The sequence below is a fragment of the Camelus ferus genome, chromosome 2 (assembly GCF_009834535.1).
Source record: "Camelus ferus isolate YT-003-E chromosome 2, BCGSAC_Cfer_1.0, whole genome shotgun sequence".
Classification (NCBI taxonomy): domain Eukaryota; kingdom Metazoa; phylum Chordata; class Mammalia; order Artiodactyla; family Camelidae; genus Camelus; species Camelus ferus.
The window spans coordinates 91462334-91489523 of record NC_045697.1 but is presented as its reverse complement, the minus strand read 5'-3'; the positions used below and the strand labels follow the sequence as shown (position 1 = coordinate 91489523).

General features: G+C 33.0%; 1 protein-coding gene across 12 annotated transcripts in view; it reads left to right on the top strand.

The window, feature by feature from the left end:
* SCLT1 (sodium channel and clathrin linker 1) overlaps window positions 1-27190 on the top strand; it is a 168631-nt gene that overhangs the window by 62480 nt on the left and 78961 nt on the right. For all 12 annotated transcript variants that reach the window (XR_004313715.1, XR_004313714.1, XR_004313717.1 and 9 more), the window contains 5 exons: window positions 4224-4314; window positions 7484-7575; window positions 15894-16071; window positions 18654-18752; window positions 21847-21918. Coding sequence is in view for 6 of the 12 variants with exons in the window: in XM_032463381.1 (XP_032319272.1) it covers window positions 4224-4314; window positions 7484-7575; window positions 15894-16071; window positions 18654-18752; window positions 21847-21918 (532 nt within the window). In the remaining 6 variants the exon portion in view is untranslated. The remainder of the gene's footprint in view (window positions 1-4223; window positions 4315-7483; window positions 7576-15893; window positions 16072-18653; window positions 18753-21846; window positions 21919-27190) is intronic.

Here is a 27190-nt window from a genome sequence, read left to right as displayed (position 1 = left end):
TGATAATTAAAGCATTTTAATTTCTGTTGAGATTGATGCTAGTATATATTAATAGAAAATACATACACGTATCCTGTGTTTTATGTTATATTTGATTATACTTTGCTTACAGAGCAAAGCTTTGTTTTTGAAAGATTTAATTCAGACCTCTTTAATATCATAAATGATGAAAATTACATTAAAGAAAAATCTCGGAAATTTTAAATTGCTTGACAAGGAAGCATACCTGAATACAAAATAATTTGCTTTTAAAAATTCTTTGTAGCAAAAATAAAATATGTGAGTACTTATGACATCAAGATTGTTAATATTTAACTATTCTTATTTTTTAATCAAATTTGTTTTTTAAGGTGAAAACTGTTTTTTAACCTTTATAAAATTATGTACATAAGCAGACATATATCTAAAACATTTACGTGTAAAATAGTATAAATGTATAGTTATTAAAGGCCCTTCATAAAATAAAATTATAGTTATTTTTGTTGGCAACTTTAAAGATTTCATAAATTTGAATATTTGGAATGACTCACAACATTCCACAGAGCATACTCACATAAAGCTTTTATTTAAAGGGGAAAGATATTGTGCAGTAAGAAAAAAGAGCATCAGGAAGCATGGGGGCCCAAGTGACATCCAGGCACAAGTGCCCTAGGGTCTTTATTCATACAAAGACATGCTTTGTCTCCAGATTGAACTACCAAGATGTGTGCAATGAATCTAGGCTTCAGGAAAGCTCAGCGCAGAAGGTTTTTTTGGCCCCTCTGGTCATATGGTCTAGCCCGGCTGTCTCACCAGTTATACCAGGTGAAAGCCATCAGCAAACAGATCCTGTTGGGGGTTAGCGGAGGCAATTCAGACTTCAGCAGCACACCATAAATCTCACTTTTCATTTCTTGGCCCAGAGTCAAGGCCAGACATTCAGACATCCCCCAAGCTTTTTCAAACCAGCTGTAAATTAATGCTGTACCACGCATTCTTGACAACTTGAAATCTAAAAAGGGGCAAGATTATGGTGATAGTCTTTGTGTAAACTACAATAAAGTTTATAAAGTGATTTAATATGTATTAGCTTATTTGAACTTTATGATAATTCTGTGAGCTATGCAGGAAAATTATTTTTTATCTCAAATTTATAGCTACAATTCTGAGACTTGGAGAAGTTAAGTGATTGGCTCAGTTCACATGGCCTTTTGTGGTGATAGAGGCAGGTTTAAGACAGACCTTACAACTTTTATTCTAGAATATTTTTCACTGTTTCATGCCAGAAGGAGATATAAAGAACTATTTCTTTGCTATCTTGTGGAACAATGTATAGGAATAAATATATATAAAACTATTACTTATTTTTCCCCCAAAACATGATTCTTTGTGTGTTTTAGGAAATATAATTAAATGCTTTCAGGGTATTTTTCCTTTTAATACTTATAAAAATAGATCATAAGACCAGTACCTGAATTTTTTTCTTTTATGTATGAGATTCTGTTTCAAATGAGATAGGTATGGAAGAATTGTTCACAAAATTACTATTTTAGGCTTTCCACATATAAATAAAAAATTGGATATGCGAGACCTGAGTAAAAGTATCAAGATATAATTGTACCTGTGACTCTCTCTCTCTCCCCTTTCCTTTTGTACTCTCTTTTATTCACTTATGGTATATTTACTTGTCTGCTATATGCCAGGTACTGTGTTACCTCCGAGGATTTAAAAATTAATACAATGTGATCCTTGCCTTTAATGATCATACATACCGTAATTTTTTCATAAACTCACAGTTCCACAAGGGGAGTATCTGTTAACAATGCAGAAAAAGTATTATGTTTTATGGGGACTGGGATTATAGGGCCTTTTGCCTAGGCGAAATTAGGGAAGACTTGAAATGAGGACACTTTTAAGCTAAGTCTTGAAGATTCTTGAGGAATTTATCAGAAAAGGCAGGCAAAGGCTACTTAAGTCAAGCATGTAAACAAATAGACAAGGATATGTTTAAGAAACAGGATTTGGTAGTCTCTCCTACCTGTAACAGAAATTATATGAGGGGAATTAGCAAGAGATGAGATGTTTGAGGTCAGATGATGACTAACTTTATGTGTCATGCAGAAAAGTGCTGATTATATGCCCAAGGAAGTGGGGAACCCAGAAATCATTATTAAACAAGAATTTTTATCACCAGATAATTTTTTTTTTTGCAGATGAGATTCATTGTAGAGGATGAATTAAAGAGGAGACCAGCAGCAAAGAAATCAGTTTGAAATCCATTGGAATAGTCCTGGAAAGTTATGATGAGATCAAACATTGGGCCATGAAAGTGGAAATGGAATACACAATTGAGAGAAAATTTAGAAGTAGAATCATTAGGCAAATTAGATAGAAATCAGGAAATCATGTATTATAGAACTTTAGTTTTGGCACATTATCTAATCTACTTCTCTGTTGTTGGATATGAGACCGCTGAGACACTCTTGTGGTCAAGTGAAGTACATTAAGCCTCATCACTGGTTAGTGACAGAACTGAGTTCCTTACTCTAGGATCCTCTACCTTGGACCTCATTCCTACTGTGTCTCTAACACAATTTTTTTTTCTTTAATCATGCTCTGACCTTACATTTCTTTACAGTTTACAGTGCACTTTAATGTACATTATCTATTTTGACTTGTGCAGCAACTCCGTGACACAAGTAGAACAAGCATTATTATCCCCTTTCTAAAGGCAAGAAAACTAAGTCAGAGTGGATGCTATGCTTAGTCAGAGGTTACTCAATTTTATCATTACCGGATAAATATCTTACCCCTTCAGTTTTTCCTTTTAAAATAAAAAGAATTTTATATCTGGTAGATTTATTTATTGATTTATATAGTAGATTCACTTCTGAAATTATCTCTAAGCTTAGATTTTACATGCACTGGTATAAGGTAGTTTTTGTTTTTTGTTTTTGTTTTGTCATCTGATGAATCATTTTGCAAGCAGAAAAAAATTATTTTATCTGATAGTCAAATTTTTATAAATTGGAGATATTTAAAGCAAAGCATTTCCTTATATGCTTAATCTTATGCAGTATTATTGGGGCTATTTTTTAGCTGCCAGTATATCAGAGGACTCTGTTTAAATATCAGTTTCATTGCTTACCTGTGAATACTTGCAAGTTAGCAAACCTCTGTCAACCTTACTCTCTAGACTTCAGTTTGATATAACAATATTACTTAATGCACAGAGTTATTGTGGTGAGACAGTGTCTACAAAGCATTTAGGACAGTTCCTGGAACCTAGTAATTACCTGATACATTTTAGCTATTATTAGCTTTTTTATTTCCTGTTGTTTTATGCTAATCAATAATGTAATTCTGAATACCGTTAAGAGTCAAAGTAAGTGAATTGACATTTATTGTGAATTTTGCATCAAATAATTTATTTACGTTCTACAGCATTAATGTGGTTTATATTTATAATACATACATGAAATAAAAAGAAATAAATATAGGCAGTTCCTAAAGTACCTTCCTTCCTGAAAAGTATATTTTTTAACATAATCCACATGTTCTTTATTTATACTTAGTGCTTAATTGGTATGATATTAAAAAGTCTTTTTCTGTTTCAGAAAGTCTTATTTTATTATTCTAAAATCTTTATAGGGAGTGGAGGAGATACTGAAACTTACTTGATAATATTAGAATATTCAAAAACTTGTCCTTTTTGTCCTTTGCACCTACAGTCTCTGAAGAAAGTAGATATTAGACTATCTTGAGACCAGTGTTTCAATTCATTATGTTACGTACTTCTAGTGTTTGGGGAATGATCAAGGTGTTGAAGCTTGGATTCATTTTCATAAAAAGGCCCATTAGCAATACTTCTCTAACTCTATTTGGGAAATTATAGATGTAACTGTATTCTACTTAATGCACTGACATTCTTGTTAGGTAATTCATTATGATGATAAAGTTCTTCTTCATGAAATCTATTGAATTATTTGAGTATAAAATATAATTTATCCAAATAAAGTATTAATGACTCCCACTTCGCGCTCACTCTTTCAAATATACTTTTTCTTCTTTACTCTTTTCCACATACATTTACTAGAAATAAAGGAATCTTTCAATATTAACCCCTTACATCCATTTTTAGGTGCATAATGGTTAGTACTGATTTTACCAAATTTAAATTTCTTTTCTAATTTTAAAAAAATTTTGTGGTCTATGAAAACAGTGTTTTTTACTTTGTGTTTTAGGCAAGCCAAGTTAGATCTGAGAGTTGCAGCAGCAAAAGTGGAAGAGTTAACTAAAGTGACTGAAGATCTTCAAGGACAGATGCAAAAGAAGGTATTTTCCTTTTTTCTAAGACAAGTGGATGCAGATGCCTGTAGCATAGTTTTCTATGTATCTTAATGTTGATCTGTTGTGGATTAGTGTTAAAGAGCGTTGCTGGAAAATGAATTTATCATTTTGTTGCCCTCTATATATAAAGTTAGGAAGCTAAATTATAATATTGGAAATAACTTTTTATCTCTATTTACTTTATGCTAAGTCAATAAAACATCATAACATCATAATCATCCCTAAATACATCATTACTGAAATGCTTGTTAATGCAAAATCAGGTTTTGATTAATTGGTTACATGTAGATGGAAAAGAAGTATTTAATACTACATTTTGTTTACTATATTTTGTGCTATTTATTGGCATAAGAGACTTTCTTTTTATGTGTAATAGGGAAGTTTCAAGAATATATCAAGGAAAAGTCAGGCTTTAGATTTAGATGGATCTAATTATTAAAGTTTTAACCCTGTCACTTATTAGCTGTGAAACTTTTTTGAGCCTTATTTCCAAATATGTAAAAGTTGGTTATAGATTTCCAATAATGGTGGATTTGTGAAAGGCCTATGCAAACCTTCTCATATATAATAGTTAAAAAATTGGATAAGTTTTTTGAAACACTGCAAAGCACCCCAAAACAGAAAGACACTGAAAGAGAGAATTATGAGTTTTTAACTTTCTGACCTGAGAGTTCTCCCTAACCCCTACAGCTATGCTTCAGAAAACAAAAGCTTTATATGCACTTATAGTGGCTCCCAAGATCAAAGTTTAGGGCTCAGTTGAGAATTTAAAGAAGAAATATTAGCAGCAAGAGAGCCACACAAACGATAAAAATTGAGACCCAAATTCTGAGAATAAACTGACCAGGTTCATAACTGACAGTCAAACTAAGTGTCCAGGGCTAGGATAGGGTCCCCAGGAACCCAGTGAAGAAGTAGGCAGAGACCTGAGAGAAATCTGCTCTTGAAAGATACAGCTGTATGGAACTAGATATTTAGGTTTGCTGCTTTTTATAATTGAGTGCATTCCCAAAATGTGTGCAGCTTGAGCAGGAAAGCTGAAGCATGAGTGTTTGAATATCTGTGGACAGAACCTAAAGCTGGCAGAGCAGCTGGAAATTACAAGGGGATCTCTAAGAGCAACAAACAACAAAGAGGATGAGCCCTACCTCTACCCAGATCTTGACTAATCCTCACATTACACAGACACAGTGAGTTTCCTGGGAGCCTAGCAAAAAAATTTAACAGTGGAAAGAAATTAGACTCATCACAGATGGCAGCTGCTACATACTGTGGGGAAGACACTTCAGAGTTTGAGTCTAGGCAAGATAATTGCCTAACTGAGCAAAAAAGCTAATAATCTTCAAAAGAGCAAAACAGAATCCAGAGAAACAACGATACATTATCTTTGTTATCCAATTTTCAACCAAAACTTACTAGACACTGAAGCGTGACTGCTAGGGGGAGGGTGAAAGAGGAAAGTCAATAGAAACTCACTTTCAGTGAGTTTGGATTTAGCTGTTGGATTTAACAGGCAGAGACTTCAAATAAGCTATTATGTTCAAGGAATTAAAATCTATTTTTAAATTACAGTAAAATATGTTTCAGTGAAGGAACAGATAGAGAATTTTTAATTGAGAACTAGAAAATAATTTTAAAAATAGAAATTCTAGAGTTTGAAAGTAAAACAACCCAAATAAAAATGTCATTAGATGGCTTCAAAAGTTAATTGGAAAAAGCAAAATAATCACTGAACTTGAAGACTGATCAATAGAAACGTTCCTATTCAAAGAATAGAGTTTAAAAGATGGAAGAAAAATGAACAGAACCTCAGTGATCTGTGGGACAATATGAAGCAAGCCAATGCAAGTGTGGTTGGAATAGGGGTAGGGGAGTGGGAGCAGTGCAGAAAAGATGTTCAAAGAAATAATAGCTGAAATCTTTCAAAATTTAGTGGAAAACATTAACAGAGCCAAGGATCTCATTGAACCCTTAGCGAGATGAATACAAAGAAAATCACTTTCAACACATCATGACAACACCGACAGCCAGTTAAAAAGAGAAAACTTAAAAGCAGCAGTAGAAAAATGGCGTGAACAGGGGAATAGAGATAAGAATAATGGCTGACTTCTCAAGAAATTGTGGAAGCAGAAAACACTGGAGTAATATATCTGAACTGCTGAAGGGAAAAATAATGCTCATTAAGAATTCTGTGTCCAGTGAAACTGTGCTTCAAAAATGAGGGCAAAATAAAGGCATTTTCAGGTAAACAAAAACTGAGAAAATGTGTCACTTAGTGTAGCTGTTCTTCAAAAAATTCTTTAGGCTGAAAGGAAATAACATCAGTTGGCAACTCAGATGTAAGAAGAAATTAAGAGCAACAGGAATTTTAAATATGAAAGATATATATACATACTTTTCTTTTCTCTTATTAGTACCTTAAAAGACTTGAATGCTAAAAGCAGAACTTAACACTATTTGATGGGCTTATAAAGTATGTAGGTATAATATATGACAACAATGACACTAAAGACTAGGATGATACATGGAAATAAATACACTGTTGCAAGGTTCCAGTGTTTTCTCTGAATTAATTAACTATTAACTAAATAAATTGGGATAAGTTAGAGATGCAAATTGTAGCTAGGGCAACCACTAAAAAATAATTCAAAGAGGTATAACTAAAAACCAATAGAAGACCAACAAAAAAGGCCAGAAAGGATGAACAGGAAATTTTTTAAAGATGGTGCAAATAGAACCTGTTCATTTATTTTGAAGCAACACTGTTCAAAAAAGAAATAATCTACGATTATAATGGGATGCAGTGTAACCTAGTTAAAAGAACACATGCTAAGGGCAGACAGTCTGCATACAAATTCCTGCCTTGTTTTGTTAGACTTGGGCCATAAAAATAATTTGAAATATTGGTAGAAATCTGTATGTAGTGACTGTTTTGGTTATTGTTTTTCTAATACAGAATTGATAGTGAGGTTCTCATCTCCCTTTTTTAGTATATGCATGATTTGCTCCCAAAGTGATAGTGCTTCTTTAAACTTACATATGAAATTCTAGAAATACAGTAACTTTATATAATGAACTGCTTTCTTTATGCTATTTAACGGTGCTTTGAATTTTCACATACTCAAGATAAGCATACAGTTTCTTTATTTTCTAGGAGGAGGATATTGTGTCTGCCCAAGGAAGAGAGGAAGCATCAGATAGGCGCTTACAGCAGTTGCAATCTAGTATAAAACAATTAGAAACAAGGTAAATACATCTGGCTTTGTTTATATGCTTCGAAAGTGATTCCACATTAGAATTTCAGTTTATGGTATTTTCTAGAATATATATTTTACAAGTGCTGAGTGAACTGTAAGTATAAGTTTAAAATCTGGTTTGCTGGACATTTTTAAAAATCATATTCAAAAGATTGGTGTATTTTAAACACATGTTCAAGAATCATTTTTGTCTTTATCTTTTTTCCAAAACAGTAATAGTCAAATTTAGTCCCAAAACCAAAAATACTCTTTTTATCTTAAAGCAGGGGGAAAATAATAGTGAAGTTGGGTAAAAATTACATAGAAAAATAATTTCTCACTGAGTGGATACCCAAGAGAAAGAATACTTGAGGAATCATTATAGATGTGTTTCTTGGAGCCTTACAGAACAATAATTTTCAGTCATCTTTGAAGGTGTGGGCTACTTTTTAAATACATTCTGTAGCTTTGTCTTTAATTGCTGTCTTAATGCAGATGTTCACTCTAGAATCTTTTGTTGTCATTTTCTAGTTCTTGTTGGACGTTCCCTTAAGAAACTTGAAAATTGTCATTTGTAATCTATTAAAGATACAGTGACTACAGCCCATAAGATCACATTATGGTTTGTAGTCGAAAAATGTACTCTTTTTACTGAAGTCTGTTACACTCAGAAAGAGTCTACTGATCTTGAGCACCTCAAAAATTGAGATCTCAGTTCTAGTCACATACCCATGACTGATATTTTTTATTCAGAAACAAATTAGTAGCTTTGAACTTCTGTTTTCTCTTATCCAAAATGTTAATGAAAGTCATTTCTTTGTTCACTGAGTTCAGAACTAATTGATTTTAACCTCTAACTTAGACTCTGGTGAAAGGAGTTGTATTTTTTTAAGTGCTAGAATTCTCTGGGTTTTGTTTTTCATTTTCAAAAGTTTTCAGCAGTTGAGTGATTATTTGACTGCTTTCTTCAACTTCTTTTTGTTAAACTTAGAGAAAAAGTTTGTGGTTGTCACTTCTGTTATTTCAGTAGCATTCTATGCTGTGAAAATAAATGCTAGACGCTTGAAACAGTGAAATTGGAATGAGTGAATTTCACTTCCTTCGATCTGGATAGGATTTCATAAGGAATCGAAGTTGTTCATTCATTAGTGCTTTAAGTTGTCTTTTTAGTGTTGAAGGTATGGGGATTTTTTTTAATTGTTTTATTTTGTTTTGCTTTTAGTCTAAAGTTATAAGCTAACTAAACAGCTTCCTAAGAAGAGATCACTGCATTGTAAGAAAATCTCAGGATATTTTTTAAAGTCTAGTGTTCAGCTAGTTACCCCTGGCAAGGAAATTTTTACATTGGCTGTCTTTTGAAGCTATTATAATAACATTGTTTATATTATGATTAAAAAGTTACATTTTGAAGTTTAAAAAATCTTTTATTTTTATATAAGAGAAAGCAGAGTTATTAGTGTAGTTGATATGTATTTCTGAACAATGTTCAGCCAATGTTTTAGGTGTGAATATATCCTATTTAATGAACTACCAGATAGAAAAGCTATGTTTTTAATGGTCATCTTTTTTCTATTAAAAAAAAGACATTTTGGCCTTAGCAAATACTGAATTATTGATAATTATTTATTATTTATTTCTAAAATTATTATTTGTGATCCTTTTAAATGCCACAGACATCTAAGAAGCATAAATCATTTCTTTCCATCTTCCAAAGAAAGGCCTCCCCTCCCGCCTTTAAAGATAACTCATGGTTACTGGGAATTATATTCGGGGAATGACAGTCCTCTCTGAGAAAGGCTGCTAGTTTGTATATGCCCTGCTAAATAAGACCAGAGTGAAATGAAGAGAATTGCTTTAAACTTTTTAAATTTGGTGCTTTTTTAATTTAGTGTTTTCTTTCAAAATAAGAACATGCAAATAAGAGCAAGAAATCTTTATTTAGGTGACTGGTGAAAAGTGATTTTCATTTGAACCACTGTTCAACTTTTTGTTTGCTATCCCTACTCCTAAGCAAAATAGACTGTATGAATCTTTTAATTGAAGATATTGAAATATGGTCCTGATTATATGTGGAATAGGAGGCCATGCATTGGAAATTAATGAATATGAATGGATGAAGTATAGAGGGCCTTGTGAGTAAGGTAAAGTTGAATTTGAATTTCATGCAGTATATTACAGATTCTTTAACTGGGACTACATGATGAAATTAATCTTTATGAAGATTAATTTGATGGTATTTTAAAGGTGAGGATGTCTGGGGACAGGAATATAAATTGTTGGAGTAGAAAGATTTGAGATTTAGAGGCAAACAATTTCTGGTTCTAGTATTATGTTTTTGTATATTGGGAAAGTTAACCACCCTCACTTAGCTTCAATTTCTTTAGAATTAATTGAAGTAAGAATATATAGGTGACCCAGCACCAAGTTTATTATTTTCTTCCTTAAATCTTCCACTTCTTTCAGACAAAGGATAACTTCTCCCTAGAAAATTCAAAATTATTTCACTTTAAACTTTTATGTCTTATAAGATTTAGCATTTTACACAGTCAGCAGACATTTGGAAGAGAACTAGTTTACTTAAAAGACTAATAAACTATATTCTCAAAGGTAAATTTTTTTTTTAAGTTTCAATGGCCTTAATGAAATAGAACAAGGTAGGAAGAAGGGCTATAAGCAAATGTTACAAAGAATAAAATAGTCTTTAATGTTACATAGAATGACAACCTTCCATCCGCTGCCTCAGATTAGTCTTTTCATAAGGACTGATGCAAGCTCTTACCCTAAAACTTCAATTCATTGTGGTCCTAGAACTTCCTTCTTACCACTCCTATGTTGTATCCTGTGTCTTTTGCATCCCACAGTTGCTAATTTCTTTGTTGACTCTCAAATTTTAATGGATACCATAACTGAATACACATGGGAAGTACATTTTTTAAGACCTTGCTTATTTAGAAATATCTTTACCCTACCTTTAAAGGTGTTTGATAGTTTGGCTGAGCAGTGAATCCTAGATTGGAAATCCTAGGTTTTAAATTTTTTCTTAAAGTGTAGAGATATTTTCCTTATATTACCTAAGTTCCAGCTGTTAAAAAAAAATTTCCTGTGCCATTCAAAATTCCAGTTCTTTGTATTTGCCCTGTTTTTTTTTTTTCCCCTCTGGAGAGTTTCAGGATCATACACCCCACCACAATTAATATTCTAATTGTGCAATGTGCATATTTAGTTAAGAATCCTTTTCTATTTGGGACATTTCAATCTAGAAATTCATGTTCTTCAACTTTGTGAATTTTTCATGGATTTTCAATTTAATCATTTTTTTTCATTTTTTCTGTTTTTTTCATTTTTTTTGGTAGTTGTTATTAGCTGAGTAATGTGTCTAATGGATTGATTCCCTAACTTTCATGCCTTTTCTCTCCCATTTTCCATTTCTTCATTTATTTTCTACTAACTTGGAAGTTTCCTTAAATTTTCTTCTAATTAACCATTTTTTGAATATTTTATTTTAGCTATCATAAATTTTTAAAGAGCCACTTATGCTCTGAATGTTTCTTTTTCTATAGTATCAGTATAAATGTTACATCATCTCTTAGTAAGTATATTAAATATATTTTTAAAGTTTTCGTCTGCTATCTGCATTGTCTCTGCTTTTGCTACATTCCTTTTTCATGTGTGCCTGTCTGCCTTCCTTGAAATGTTTTGGTGATCCTTTCTGTCCACTGATATTTAAAAGTATGACACCAAAGTGCTCACTTCAGCAGTACATATACTGAAAACTGGAACATACAGGGAAAATTACCATGGCCTACACTCAAATCCATGAAGTGTTCCATATTTTTAAAAACTGAACTCATAGATACAGAACAGACTGGTGGTTGCCAGAGGCAGGGAGGTAGGGGGGGAGCAAAATAGGTGAAAGGATCGAAAGGTACATACTTCAGTTTTAAAAGAAATGAGTCATGGAGATGTAATGTATAGCCCGGTGACTATATTTAACAATACTGTGTTGTATATTTGAAAGTTGCTAAGAGAATAGATCTTAAAAGTTCTTATCACAAGAAAAAAATTGTAACTATATGGGGTGATGGATACTAACTGGACTTTGGTGATTATTTCAAAATATATCAAATATCAAATTATGTTTTACACCTGAAACTAATACGCAGTTGTCCCTCAGTATCCAACAGGTTTTGGTTCCAGAACCCTGTGGATACTAAAATCTGTGGATGTCCAAGTCCCTTATATAAAATGGTGTAGTATTTGCATAAAACCTGCACATCCTTGCATATACTTTGAATCACCTTTAAATTAATTACTGATACAATATAAATGCTGTGTAAATAGTTGCTGGTGCATGGCAAATTTAAGTTTTTCTCTCTGGAACTTTTTGTAATTTTTTTCCAAATATTTTTAATCTGTGGTTGGCTGAATCCATGACGTAGAAATTGCCGATATAGAGGGTTGACTATAATGTTTTATGTCAATTATATCTCAATTTAAAAAAATTAAGACACCAAAAAGTAGATAGGTAGTTAGGTGTGTATAGATGGACTTACAGTCTGACAGACTTACTGTATTATGTTTAGGCAGTGAGCTGACTTTTTCCTTGGACAATCCCCAGATATCAAAAACTGGGGGTGCTCTTTCTTGGGCCAGTTTCTTCAGGTTGGGATCCACCAGTCTTCTGCTGCGGGCTGGGAATGTAAGTGCACAAGCCTGAGTGTATTCCAAAACTGAGGAAAGATTCTGGGGGGTAATATTGTTCCATATGCAAGCTTTAATTCAGCACCGTGGGCTTTAGTATGTCTCCTCACCCCAACTTTACTTGAAGTGATAGCCTCTTGCTGTATACTAACAGATACATAGATCTATGAGTTGAATCTGTATTAAGTGGAAGTTTCTGTTTGGCAGTCTAGCATATTTATTAGGATCGCTTACTCTGGACCCAAACTGACTTGAGTTCAAGCTCCAGCTTCACCAATAACTAGATCAATAACCATGGGCAAGTTACTTACCCTCATTGTACTGTAAGTTTCCCTTTGTATAAAATAAATATAATGATTTAAGCTCCCTCATTGGCTATATGATACTAGCTTCATATCTACCTCATAGGCTAATGATATAACCTGTTTCATAGTGTTTTTGAAAATATTGAGGATTATGTTTTCTTAATTTAAAAAAATTTTTTATTGAAATACAGTCAATTACAATGTGTCAATTTCTGGTGTACAGCACAATGTCCCAGTCTTGTATATACATACATATATTTGTTTTCATATTTTGATTATGTTTTTCTTTAACATATGTAAAGTACCCAGTACAAAGTGTGTTCTTACAAGTGTTTGCTATTATCATTGATGTTGTTGTTGTTGTTGCTGTTGTTGTTGTTGTTGTTGTTGTTATTATTATTATTATTATTATATTATAAAGAGGGAACTTGGCCCAATTTTAGTAAGTTCCAAGAAAGGATTCTTATAAGATTTGGCTGTAGAGCATGTAGAAGTGCCTTTATGAGAATAAGAATAGTAGTAATACATCTTCTATGTTATAAAATTATGGAAACCTATAAATTATGAAGCTGATTATCTGAAGCTACTTTCCTGTAACTCTACTCCTAACACCAATCTGACTTTTCAGAGCCAAATGGTTACTGGATCTGCCAGACTGTTAAATACATATGAAACCTTTATTTGCAAGGCTTTTTCTGACATGGGTGAGTGTCAAGCTTGAAGACAAGAGTCAGAGAGTTTTGACTGAGGATTGGAATTCACCAAGTCCTAAACAGAGTTTGCCCTGTTGAGCCCCATGGGCTTTTGGAAGATGAAGTTTGCGTAAACTCTTCATGAGTCTACCTCCTCTACCTGGTCCCCAAGAGGCCATGGTGAAGCAAATGGGTGAACTGCTGCTAGTAAAGTGTCAAATGTCCTGTACCTCTGTGGGGAGGTGGCGATTGCTTCATCATCTACCACCATGCTTTAACCAAAGTAAGATGGAATGAATAATGTCATATACGTAAATCATTGAAGTATGAGAGGAGTGAATTCCATTAAAAGGCAGAGACTTGCAGATTTTAATTAAAAAGCAAGTCCTAGTAATATGTTACTTTAGAAAATACCTAAAAAAAAGAATAAATGAACAAAGATACTGAGAAAGGAAGGATGAAGAGGATCTGTTTTAAATTTTAAAGGTTTTAGTGGAGAATATTAACAACTATAAACAAGAAAACAAGAATGACAATATCACACAAAGTAGAGTTTAATGATAAAAGCACTAAACAGAATAAAGAGGGACCTTATCTAATGAAAAATGGCACCATTATGAAAAAGATACAACATTAATAAATCTAAATATGGCAGATAATAGGACAGCTAAACATGTAATGCAGAAGTTAGGAAATGCAAGGGTGATTTGATGAAAATACACTTATGGTTATTATTTTTGGCCATCTGCCTCTTACCTTCCTACAATGTTTGGGGAATTCCCCTCTTCATTGGAGACCATCCTAATCCTGTGATGAAGTTCCAGGCATGTTCCCTTACTATAAAGCTTCAAACTTGGTTCTCCAGCTCTCCTAGTGAGTCTGTGAATTTACCAATATCTTTTTTTTTTTTTTTTAATAAACTCTTTATCTGCTTAAATTGGAGTTAGTCTACTGCTGGCAACTAGGAACTCTGGCTAAAATACTGGTAGACTTTAACTCAGTTCATTCAGAATTAAACAGATCTACCCAGCAACAACAACAACAAAGGTTTAAAAATAGAGAAATTAAATAAAAGTGAGGCTGAGTCCTCTCAATTTCTAAAGCTGGGAAAATGTCAGGTGTGCTGGAGCAGGGATGCTTCCTCCTGGAACTCCTGTGTTTGGGTGTGGGTAGAAAGGGTGGGGAGAGAATACAGAAGGCTTCTCCTGCCAACACTTAGATAAAAGAAATGCTTGAAAAAAAACAAAGAAAAATATATAATGTAAGAGAGAATTGTCTTATCTGACATCAGAACATGTTATAAAGCCACTTAAATCAAATTAATATGATTTGGGCATAGAATAGACAAATAGGTCAGTGAAACATGACAATCCATAAGGAAGTCATAATTTGCATATTTTCGTTCTGATACGGAGTTATTTCAGTTCATCAGTTACTAATGGTACTCATGTAACTAGCCGTCAATCTGGGAGACAGGTAAACTAGACTCCTTCCTTATAGAACATTCAGAAGTAAATTCCAGATTGATTAAAGATTTACAGGTAAAAATATTAAAGGTAATTTTTCAAGGAATTCTAGGAGATGACATTACATTTATAAAAACTGAAATCCCAGATGTTGGGGAAAAAAGGTCAAATTTAGCTTTGTTAAAGGGAACATTTTAGTGTAATAAAGATATCCTAAATAGAGTCAATAGGCAACAACAGAAAGGTAGATTTGGGAAAAATATTTGCCATATAGAAGACTGAGGGTTAGTATCTTAATATTCAAAAAGTTCTTATAAAGAAAAGCAAAGTAAATAAGCCATCAGAAAAAATGGGCAAAGGCTATGAAGAGAAAATTCAAAGAAGACAAATCACATAGCTAACAAACTTTTAAAATAGGCTTAAATTCTCCAGTATTTAACAGTGAAGAGAAGTTACATCCATCAGACTAGGAAGGGAAAGAGGTTTGGGATGTATTGTTTAAGGGGATTTTTGTAAGATATTATTGAGTAAGAAAATCAAATGCAGAAAAGGGTGTATACTATGATCTTAATTTTTATAACATAAAATATTATGTTTAAAAACCAGTGGATAGATGTATATATACTGTGTATGTATATTTAAATGTATACTGTGTCGGTATAAAATGATATGTGTGATATTATGAACATGGAGAAAAATATTCAAAGATATACATTAGTAAGTTAACATGAGTTACTTGGGTAGAGAGTAGGAAAGGGGAATCAAGCAAAGATAAAAATAGACCATATAGATAGAACAACTATTCTTTAAGAATTTGCTTTATAACATTGTCATGTAACTATATGAGACAGTATGAGTTAACACAAGTAGAAAAGTGTAGAAAATGTAACATAATTAGTGTTAGAATACCTAGGCTTAGTCTTTGTCCCACTGCTCATTATTCATATGACCTTAATCAAATGTTTAAGCTCTCTGGGTCTGTCATTCTTTTAAATGGAAATAATGAAACTTATTTTACAGAACTTTTGAGTGGATCCAATGAGAAGATACATGTGAAAGTAACTGGAATAATGCTTGTCCTGTAACAGATGCTCTGTAAATCTCTTGTCTCCCTCCTTCTTTTTAAAAATATTTAACTTTTGCGATGTGACTATTAATTTTTAGGTTATGTGTGACAATCCAAGAAGCTACCCAATTAAGAGCAGAAAAAACACATTTGGAAAAACAGACCACAGAGTTACAAGCAAAGTGCAATGAATTAGAAGATGAGAAATATGAAGCTATTGTGAGAGCCAGAAATAGCATGCAACTCTTAGAAGAAGTTAACCTTCAAAAAAATCAGGTAAGAAAAGTAATAAACATGTTTATAAATAAGTAAAATAGGTAATAAAATATTTAACATTCCCCCGTGTGACCTGATAGTAAGGAAATCAATAACTACAGAATAAACACAGAAAAATGAAAGTACTATACTCATCATTAATAGACATGCTACACTCTTGATGTTAAGACTTAACATCATAAAATATGATAAAATGTCAACCTTCTCTGAAAACTTTCATATTAGAGTTTTTTTTAATGTCTGCAGTTCTTATGTAACTAATCTTCATCCCCTGTAGTCTCATACTTTTCAAAAAATCTGTTAAAGTACTTTACTGCAGCATGTGTACTCTATATATTTTATTCACTTGCATGAATCTTACTCATCTTTATTTCCGCTTTGTCACCTGTCCAATTACTCTAATAGAATAGAATCTTAATTGATGGGAATTAAATTTAGCCATAAAGATTTATTAACTGGAGCCTTCATGTCACCATGCTGTATTTTTTAACCCTCTAGATATTGTGATTACTGTGCTATTGCATATCATAGTTTTCATCTTGTACCACTTCCATATGAATGGTATATAATTTATAGAAGTCACAAAGTAGATAATTTGTTTTTAATGTTGCTGCCTCTCATTAAATTATTATTTCATTTAACCAACATTTATTGAATACCTAGTATATGCATAGCACGTCCACTGGGAAGTATGGGGAATACAAAGGAAATATTTTGTTTTATTTATGCTTTCTTTTTCACATAGTAGACAGTTTTCCAAGAGCACTGTTAAAAACAAAATAAGCTATAAGTTGCATATTAAGAAGCCACTAAGATGTAAAAAAGAAATAATTATCCAAATCTAAGCTGTGGGAATGTTTTGGTACTTATTACACCTTTCAGCTAACATTCCCACCTGTGATCTGAATACTGTTTCTTTAGAATGGTTGAAAGGTGCAAAAGAGACAAAATGTTCTTGGGAGTTGCTCTAAACACCTAAGTTATTTAGAAAAATTAAGAGCAGGGCAAAACTGTTTATCTCTTCCCCCTGAAGCCTAGTCATATGAACATTCTTAACATCAGGTCACAAAGGTGAACATTTTGTGTGTAGCACGATGGACAGAGAAGGTAGTAGTGACACTCACTGCCTATCCCACAGATCTTCTCACCCAAGTCGTAGGTCAACAGACCTTTACAGAGGCTATTTATGGCCACGGTATTAAGTTCCCTCTTGACTTGTTGCTTAATTGCCAGAGGGTTCCCACCTTCAGTTGTTTGTTCCAAGAAGTCAAGGGTTCTTTCAGCCAATCATACACATAGGCAAGAAGCAACCTTAGTATAGTTTCCTTATGAAGCTTCCCTTTTCCCCATTGTCCTGTTCTCCCTGAAAAGGTTGTGACATCAAAAGAGCAATTAATTCTCACTAGTTTACCTATTTAAGCGGGAGAAGATTTATTAAACAATAAAAAGCAAAGATAGGAACATGTATGGTATCTTTGGAAGACAGTGGGGTCAAAACAAAGAGCCACTTACCTTGTAATGATATTTAAAAAAAAAAAATTCACTCAAGACTAAAATCGGAGGAATTCCAGGCTCAGGAAGATCCTTGGACTAGAGATGTAAATTTGGGAATTGTCAGCATATAAATGGTATTTTAAAACCATGAGATTGGATTAGCCTACCAAGGGATGGATGCAGTTAGAGAAAAGAACCAAGGACTAAGTCTTGGGTAGTTAAGTATTAAAGAGGTTCAGGAGAAGAGGAAGAAACAGCAACGCACACTAAGAAGAAATAATCAGTGAGTTAAGAAGAGAACCAATACTGTGATGCGCTAAAAGCCAAATAAAAAAAGTAAAACAGAAATGAAAGTAATCCATTATCTCAAGTGCTGCTGACAGATATATAAGACAGTTACTCAAAATTGGCTCATGGGTTATCAGTATAGAGATCATTGGTGGTGAAAGCTTTATTGGAGTGAACATGAGAGTTTTAGAGATAAGCAAGTGTAGACTTCAGAGGAGTTTGCTCCACAGGGAAGCAAAGAAATGGAGTGTGACTAAGAACAGAACTAGGATTGTAAGAATATTTTGTAGGTGAAATATTTTGTAAATGAAAATGATTGGATAGTTAGAAATGTCATAGAGATGAAGTAGGTAGTGTCTACAGTAAAGGAGGTATGAAGCAACAAGGGACATAATTTGAAAAAAAATAAATAATGGAAAGAAAGGGAAACCGAAAAGATTTTTCTGAGAATATAATATTTAAACTTGATTACTTATTTTGTATAGGGAATAAAAGAGAAAGAAAATTCAAAAATAATTCTAAATATCCAGCTGTAGAGGTCAGAAGAGTCATGGCACTGCTTGAAATGTCGAAGGAAAAGAATAAATTTTTGGTTAAGACATGGTCAGGTGAGGAGTTTAGGGAAAATAAATGTCATTCATAACTTAGGCAAGATCTCCAAGTGGAGATGTCTCAGTAGTTTTGAATAAGATATATGCTTTCAAGAAAGTGATTAGTGGATAAGTTTTTACCCATTTATTATGTTATCTTTATTAATAATGATGCAGTCTATAATAACATCAAATTATTATTTTCTGAAGGCTCTGCTTGAGGAAAAGCAAAAAGAAGAAGATATAGAGAAAATGAAAGAAACCATTTCCCGGCTTCTGCAAGATGCCTCCGTAAGAACCAGGAAGGAAGTAAAGGATTTTTCATTATATTTAAAATCCAAAATTTTACAAAATTTCACAGCTTAAGACTAAATACTACCTGAGGTTTTGCCTGATTGACCTAGCTAATTAATTATCAGCTAATTGCATCAATTGTAGTAAATTTCCAATAAAAATCATTTCAAGATGGTAGCTCCTAACATTTGAGCTAGAGTGAGGCAGAGGGAATGGATAGGGGAAGTGGGAAGGAGAGAGATTTAGGCTAGGAATACAGTGCAGATTAACATACCTGAAACACAAAGTTAAAAAGAAAGCTCGAAAAGGAACTTAGAATTCATGAGAAGTAAGAGAAGAAAACCTACTGTTGTTTGCAGTATCTTAGAGTCTTGGGACCAGAGTACCAGAGAAATCTGCTTTAACCTCTTATTTTATTGGTAATGAGACTGAAACCTGTGAGAGGTTATTGACTCACTCAAAATTATATACTAATTAAAGCCAGAACTTAGACTCATGCCTTCTCTTGGCTATAGTGAGCCCAGCATTGTTTCAGTCACATCATGCTGATACTTGTACAACTTATGAATTGTGGTGGTGTTTGCAATTCCATTATCAAGACTAAATCTTATATTTTTGTGTTAAAGCAATGATTTGGTTCTTGGTTAGAATTGTGAGCCTTATGAAAGTTAAAACTATCTTGGAAATACAAGTTTGCTTTCATATAGAAAGACAAAGAAGACATACATTTATTTGCCTTTTCCTCTGGTACAGATATGAATTAATTCGTAAGCAGTGTGATAAAGTTTGAAAGTGTAAAGTGACTTTAGGAGGAAGAAACCGCAAAAAAATATTTTAAAGATGAGAAACTGAAAAATAGAGTAGCTAACTAACTTGCTTAAGATTCCACCTCCAGGAAGTAGCAGAACTGGGTCACAAATGCAGTTCTTGATTCTTGAGCTCTACTCTCAATCACTGTGAGAAATTGTTTACCATTCATTTTGTATTGTTTTTATTTTTAGGACTTTTCAAACCCATAAAAAGTTTGAAAGAGCTGCATAATGAACACTTATTTACCTCTTACCCAGAAAACTCTTAGTATCTTGCCACACCCATTCCATCTCTCTTTACATACATATGCATTTTTCCTTTTTGCGAAATATTCACACATAAGCCGGAGGTCTCATGACTCTTCATCTTAGCATCTGTTTCCCCAGAAAGAGAGCATTTTGCTACACAACCACACCACTATTACCATACATTAAAAAAATCCATATTATTTCAGTCTAACTTAGATTTCCCTAAAATATTCTTTATGGCTGTTTGTCTTTTTAAATTCAGACTCCAGTCCATATTTATACATCATTGCACTTGACTGCTGTATCTCTGTAGTCTTCCTTGATTTAACCAGTCCCCTGCCTTCCTTTGTATATGACAAAGAATCCTTTGTGGAATCCAGGCCAGTTGTCCTTTAGAATATTCCACATCTGGATTCACATGACTGTTTCATCTTGACTAGATTTAGGTCATTTCTGGCAGAGCAATGTGTATACCTACCTCCCACTTCATTTCATTAGGAAGCTGTAGTGTCAGGTTGTGTATTGGTGATGCTAAACTTGACCACATTATTAGGGTGATAAGACTAGATGTCTCCATTTTATACTTTATAAACAACTGGGGAAGGTGCCATGTAGGTATCCTTTTCCACCAAAATCTTTCATCCAGTGGTTTTAGCATCCATTGATAATTCTTGCCTGAAATAAATATTTTATGGGATAATTAAAAACAATTACATTCTAATTCTGTCAGTCTTTCTATACATTTATTAGCTGTCAATTTTTTTGGTAAAGGAGAGTCCTCCCCCCTTTTTTAATGTCACTGTGGATTCATGGATCTTTCTTATTTTTTTTATTTCATGAGCCATTACCATCAGTCTTTTTTATTCTCAAATTGTCTCTAGCTTTCTTGCATAAATAAGGGCTCTCTCTCATCTTGTACTTTCCCTGCCTCAGACCAGGAATCATCCAGCCACTTTTTGAAAAAGCCTTGGTTTTTTTTAATTTGACATTTTTGTCAGAGACATGAATTAGCAAAAGCAGAAATTACTGTTTTCATTTTTACAGTAATAATTACATTAAAATGCTCTCCTACATATTTGTAAAGGCTATCTATGAAATTAACAGATGATTAAAAAACTAATACTCTTTTAAGATGAGCTCTTACAGGATAGGTAGGTACACTGTATGTTCCTCCACTGGAGAGAACAAAGATGTTAGTTTTTTTCTTACCTATGTTTTTTCTTGTGTGGGCAATATTATTTTCCTCTCCTAGGTAGATTGAAGTGAACTGGTTTTTAAAACCTCATCAGTTAAAAAAAAAATAGAACTAACATGCTTGCTTTTCTCCCAAGCAACTAAGTGGTCGAGTTTTCACTCCAGTGAATTCACTGTATAATTCACTGTATTTTTCTTGCCACAAAACTATTTTTTAGAAATCTATTACTTTGTCATTGTCTGGCTGAAATTAGGTAATTTCCCAAGATAAAATTTATAATTTGAGACAGAATCCAAACTAAAGCCTGGGTTTTTTTAATTCCTAATCTTGTATATCCTTTCTGTAGGAATCCCTGTCCTATTCTTGGCATTGAGACTACTGTAACTTTGACGGTAGTTTAAAATATTGTTAATGACATATATTTAAAATAGATTAATACATTTTGTGGCTTTTAATGATAAAAATGTTTTATCAAACTACTCATGGTGTGAGAACTCTGATTTTCTTTTTTTTTAAACATTTTTTATTGAGTTACAGTCATTTTACAATGTTGTGTCAAATTAGTTTTTATTTCTAATATGGTAAATTTTAATAGAGAATCCATTATAAAGACAAAAATCTGTTTTATAGTGTAAAAAGATAGTAAGACCAAAAAGTTTGACAACCATTGTCCTTTAGAATGTAGCATCCTATTCACTTATTTCCACTGTCATGGTAAATTCTTGACTTTTTAATATAGCATATGCTTATCTATTATACCCTAAAAGTTATACTTTTTTATCAAAATCATTATCATAAGTGTTTTATTAGATGTTAATTATTCTATGGTAGACCTAATAAATATCTTAATTTACAGGTTATAAACGTAAGAAAACAATATTCTGTACAGATTTCTCGACTAACAGAAGAACTTTCAGCCCGTCAAATGGTATGTTAGAAGACTATATTGATACTTTCTTCTGAATATTGCTTATTTTAAAGGTCAAGATACATATTTTCAGGCATTCATTTATTCAGAAGATACTTATTAAGCCAGAAACTATGCTAGATGCTAGGAAAAGAGTAAAAATCATCCGTAGTCTGTGTGTGTGTGTGTGTGTGTGTGTGTGTGTGTGTGTGTGTGTGCGCGCGCGCACGCGCGCCAAGTGAAAGGTAATTAGGTTTATTTATACGTTTTTTTTCAGTGGAGGTACTGCAGATTGAACCCAGGACCTTGTGCATGCTATACATGTGCTTTTACCACTTGAGCTATACCCTCCCCCCTGGTCTGTCATCTTGAACTTACGATCTAGTAGGAAAGATGGATGGCATTTATCACCTTTTACTATGGTTACCTTTTTTGGACAAAGAATGTGCAGATTACTATTGAAGCATCCAGCTACAACTGCTACCATATGCTGGGTTCACCTGGGAGACCAGGGAGAAAGGAAAAGTATACATGACAGCAGGAAGGATGACAGACAGTCTTCCCAAAAGAAATGAGTTCTGAAGGATGAGTAGGTAAGGAGGAGAAGAAAGAGTACTTGAGTGACTAGAGGTGTGTGAGTAAATATATAAATTTAACTTGAAGATTTGATGAAATGGAATTTAATAATCTTGCTAAGGGCATAAAAGTACATGAATTTCCAGAGATTGGGAAGATATTTTCAACTTCACAAACTCTTATCTTTTCTGAATCTCTGTCACTTTTAATCTTTCTTATAAAATTTAGCGATGAATTATGTTTTGTAATAAATATTACACAAGTCCTCTCTTTCTGTCTCCTCATCTTCCCTCTCTGCCTCCTTCTCCCTCTCTTCATGAAAATCTTATCTTTCCAATTAGATTGTAAGCACTTCAAAGTAGAAATGTCATGTGTTCCTTTATTTTCCCCCTTGCCTAGTACAGTATTTTGCACAATATGTTTTCAATAAATATTTATTGACTGATATTTAAACACCTCTGAAAGAAAGATCACATCTTTTTCACATTCTGCAAACTGTGAATGTGGAAATCTGGTATACACAATGGGACCTTCGTCACTGTGTATAGGTCCTGAGAGTAATAGAACAAGAAACAATGTTACTTTTTGTTTACTGTCATTTGTTTTAACACTAAAGGAACATTAAGTAAAATTAATGGGATGTAGTATGGCGGATTAGTCATGTCTAGTTCTTTGTTGTGTTTCGGTTTTACTTCCTCTTCTGTCACCTTGCTGTTTTGCTTGTTCTCCTACATGGACTGATTAGCTATCAAAAGACTCATGGCTTTGAGAGGAGGGATGTAGCTTAGTGGTGGAGTGCGTGCTTAGCATGCACGAGGTCCTGGGTTCATTCCCCCCAGTAACTCGAAAAAGATTCACAACTTTGAAGAAGGGTTTTATCCCAGTCTAGGATTTTTTAATAGATTCTTAACTTTGGAAGGACAAGAACATTATTTCTATTTAGGAATGTGTGCTAGATGGAACCTGCAAGAATTTAAAAAATAACTCATAACTGTGTAGCAACCAGAGCTATATAAACTTACTTTAGTGTAAAAAAATTTTTTTTAATTTCAGATTATTACAAAAGGTGCTTCTAAGGATTTATAGTAAAACAATTGTAACTCATAGCTAAGTGGATTTTTCTAAAGATATTAAATATTATCGGATGTCATGTTGGTTCAGTGAGGAAAACTGTACTAATTGAAGTCTTTGAAATATTAGACATTTAGAAATACTGTTTGAAGGAAGACATGTTCAACTACTTTAAAAAGCACATTTTCTCAGGAAACTCAGATTACAGGTTGAGGCATAATAACCTGGCATCAATTACTGATTTCTATTCTGCAGTGCCAGTTTTACCACCTGTGCTAAAAAGATGAAGTCAGGGAGGGAAGGAAGCATATTTTAACCCCAAACTAAGTCATGCTTGCAGGAAGGAGAAAATCTTGTATTTTAGTTTACTGTACATATTTTTTGGTAGTTTTACTAAAAGGCCAGAGCCAGTCTATCTCAAGCCATATTTCTCCCTTAGGAGAGCAGCATACACAGGTATAGTTTCTCTTAAGAATACTTAAAGTTTTAATTCTGCCAAGTAGCTGAGATTTCTGTTAATCTGTAGCAAATGCAGAAGAAGATTGGTTATAAATGCCCAGATTTTTGCAAGTAAGATAAAAAATTCATTATAATCTTTTTTTGATCCATGAATTTTTTGAAAGTCTAATGTTAAATTTCTAAATACAAGGATATGTGGACATCTTTTAATTACTGATTTATAATCTGGTTAAGTAGAGGCCACAGTCTATGTGATATTTATTTTAATATTTGTTGAGACTTCCTTTGTGATACACTATGGAGGTATGATTTTGGAAATACTCCATGAGTACTTAAAAAAATGTCTAGTAGCATTTGGTCGTATCTGCCCAAAAGGTAGGAATACTGGTGGTGATTAATAGCAAATATCTGTGAAAGCCTTTTAATAGTCATTTTAAATGTTAGCTTTACTATTTAGTGCCTTTCTAATAGAATTTTTATATCTCTCCATAAAGATTTCATCTTTTCTGTCTCATTTTAACTTCATTATCTTGGGTTAAACAAATATTCAGCCATCATCATTTGGCAGTTAAATGGTGGACTGGGTAAAAAGGGTTGCATAACATATTTATAACATACCTTTCTTTTATATGCTACTCACAGACCAGAAATGTGATCCTGCCTTGTAATTAATATCTGCATTAAAAATCCTTTGAGAATCATATAAATAAATGCAGAAAAAGCATTTGACTGAATCCAGCACCCATTTATGATAAGAACTCTCAGTATACTAGGAACAAAAGGGAACTTCCTCAGTTTGATAAAGAATAGCTACAAAAAACCTACAGTTATGAAACTGAAAACTTTCGCACTAAGATCAGGAACAAGGCAAGGATGTCCCCTCTCACTACTACTTTTCAGCATCATACTGGAAGTACTAGTTAATGCAGTTTGCCACCCTCAAAAGGAAATAAAAGGTATACTTTGCAGATAACATAGTTGTCCATGTAAAAAATCCAAAGAAAAAAGGAGAGACTTGGAACAAAGAAGTGATTATAGCAAGGTTGTAGGATAAAAGATTAATATACAGGTCGATTGCTTTCCTATATACCAGCAATGAACAAGTAGAATTTGAAATAAAAACCTAATACTATTACATTATCACCCCCAAAATTAAATAAATGTAAATATAACCAAATATATAAAATCTATATGAGGAAAACTACAAAACTCTACTGAAAGATATCAGAGAAGAACTGAAAAAATGAATGAAGTACATGTTCATGGACAGGAAGATACAATATTTTCCGTATGTCATTTCTTCCCAACTTGATGTATAGATTTTTTACAATTCCAGTCAAAATCACTGCAAGTTATATTGTGTATTTTGGCAATCTGATTCTAAAGTTTCTATGGAGAGGCAAAAGACCCAGAATAGCCAACTCAATATTGAAGAAGAGGAACAAAGTCAGAGGATTGACACTGTACCAGACTTCAAGAGTTACTCTAAACCTTCAGTAGTCAAGACAAAGTGATATTGGTGAAAGAATAGACAAATAGATCAAAGGAACAGAATATAGAACCCAGAAATAAACTCACATAAATACAGTCAGCTGATCTTTTACAAAGAAGCAAAGGCAATACAATGGAGCAAAGATAGTCTTTTAAACAAATGGTACTAGAACAATTAGACATCCACATGTAGAATAATGAATCTAGACACAGACCTTACACAAAAATTAATCCAAAATGGTTCACTGACAAAAATGCAAAACACAAAACTGTAAAACTCATCTAAGATAGCATAGGAGAAAATCTAGATAATCTTGGGTTTGGCAATGAGTTTTTAGATACAACACCAAAGCTATGATCCATGAAAGAAACAGCTGGTAAGTTGGACTTCACTGAAATTAAAATCTTCTTCTCTGTGAAAGACACTATCAAGAAAATGAAAATTCAAATCATGGATTGGGAGAAAATATTTACAAAAGGCATATCTGATAAAGGGCTGTTACCCAAAATAATTCAAAGAACTCTTAAAACTCAACAGTAAGAAAACAAACAACTTGATTAAAAAATTGGCCAAAGACCTTAATAGTCACCTCACCAAAGAAGGTTTACAGATGACAAATAAGCATATGAAAAATACTTCCAAATCATATGTCAAAATGCAAATTAAAACAATAATGATTGTAAATCAACTATACTTCAGTAAAAGAAATAAAAAATTAAAAACTTTAAAACCTTTTAAAATTAAAAAATAAAATCAAGCTATAATGAGATACCACTCATTACACCAAGTAAGTGCCAGATACACTTATTAGAATGGCCAGAATCTGGAACACTGACACCATCAAATGCTGACAGAGAAATGGAGCAGTAGAACTCTCAGTTGCTGCTAATGGGAATGCAAAATGATACAGCCACCTTTGAAAGCAATTTGGTGGTTTCTTAGAAAACTAAATATACTCTTACCATAGGATCCAACAGCTGCATTCTTTTGTATTTAGCCAAAGGAGTTGAAACTTATGTTCACGTGAAAACCTGCTGATGGATGTTTATAGCAGCCTTTTTCAGAATTACAAAAAGGGGTTGAGGAGGAAGAGAGATGAATAGGGGCATAGGCAAAGCACAGAGGATTTTTAGGACCATGAAACTGTTCTGTCATTATAAATTTCTCCAGACCCATAAAGTGTACAACACCAAGAGTGAACTCTAATGTAAACTCTGGACTCTAGGTGATAATATTGTGAGATGTACTTACATCAGTTTTAACAAATATACCACTACATTGCAGAATGTGGATAATGGGGGAGGCTATGCATGTACAGGGTCTGGAAATACAGGGGAAATCGGAGACTTCCCCTCAATGTTGCTGTGAATGTAAAACTACTCTAAAAATAGTCTGTTAAGAAGAAAATCACACAAAATGACTTATGAATATAAGAGAAATCGCAAATTTCATACCATAAAGTGCCTTTTCATAGATTAGTGATTTATATGAATATATGGAACATTAAATTTGCATTTCTTATACACTGACAGTTCTATCTTAATAAAAGATAAACTTAGATTAACCCTCTAATTTATAACATAGGGCTAAAGATCTTCATTATAATCAGAGTTAATTTTTGGTCACAATTTAGAAATTTATTTTAAACATTAAAAACATTGATACATAGTACTTCTGTAAAATAAAGTTATGATA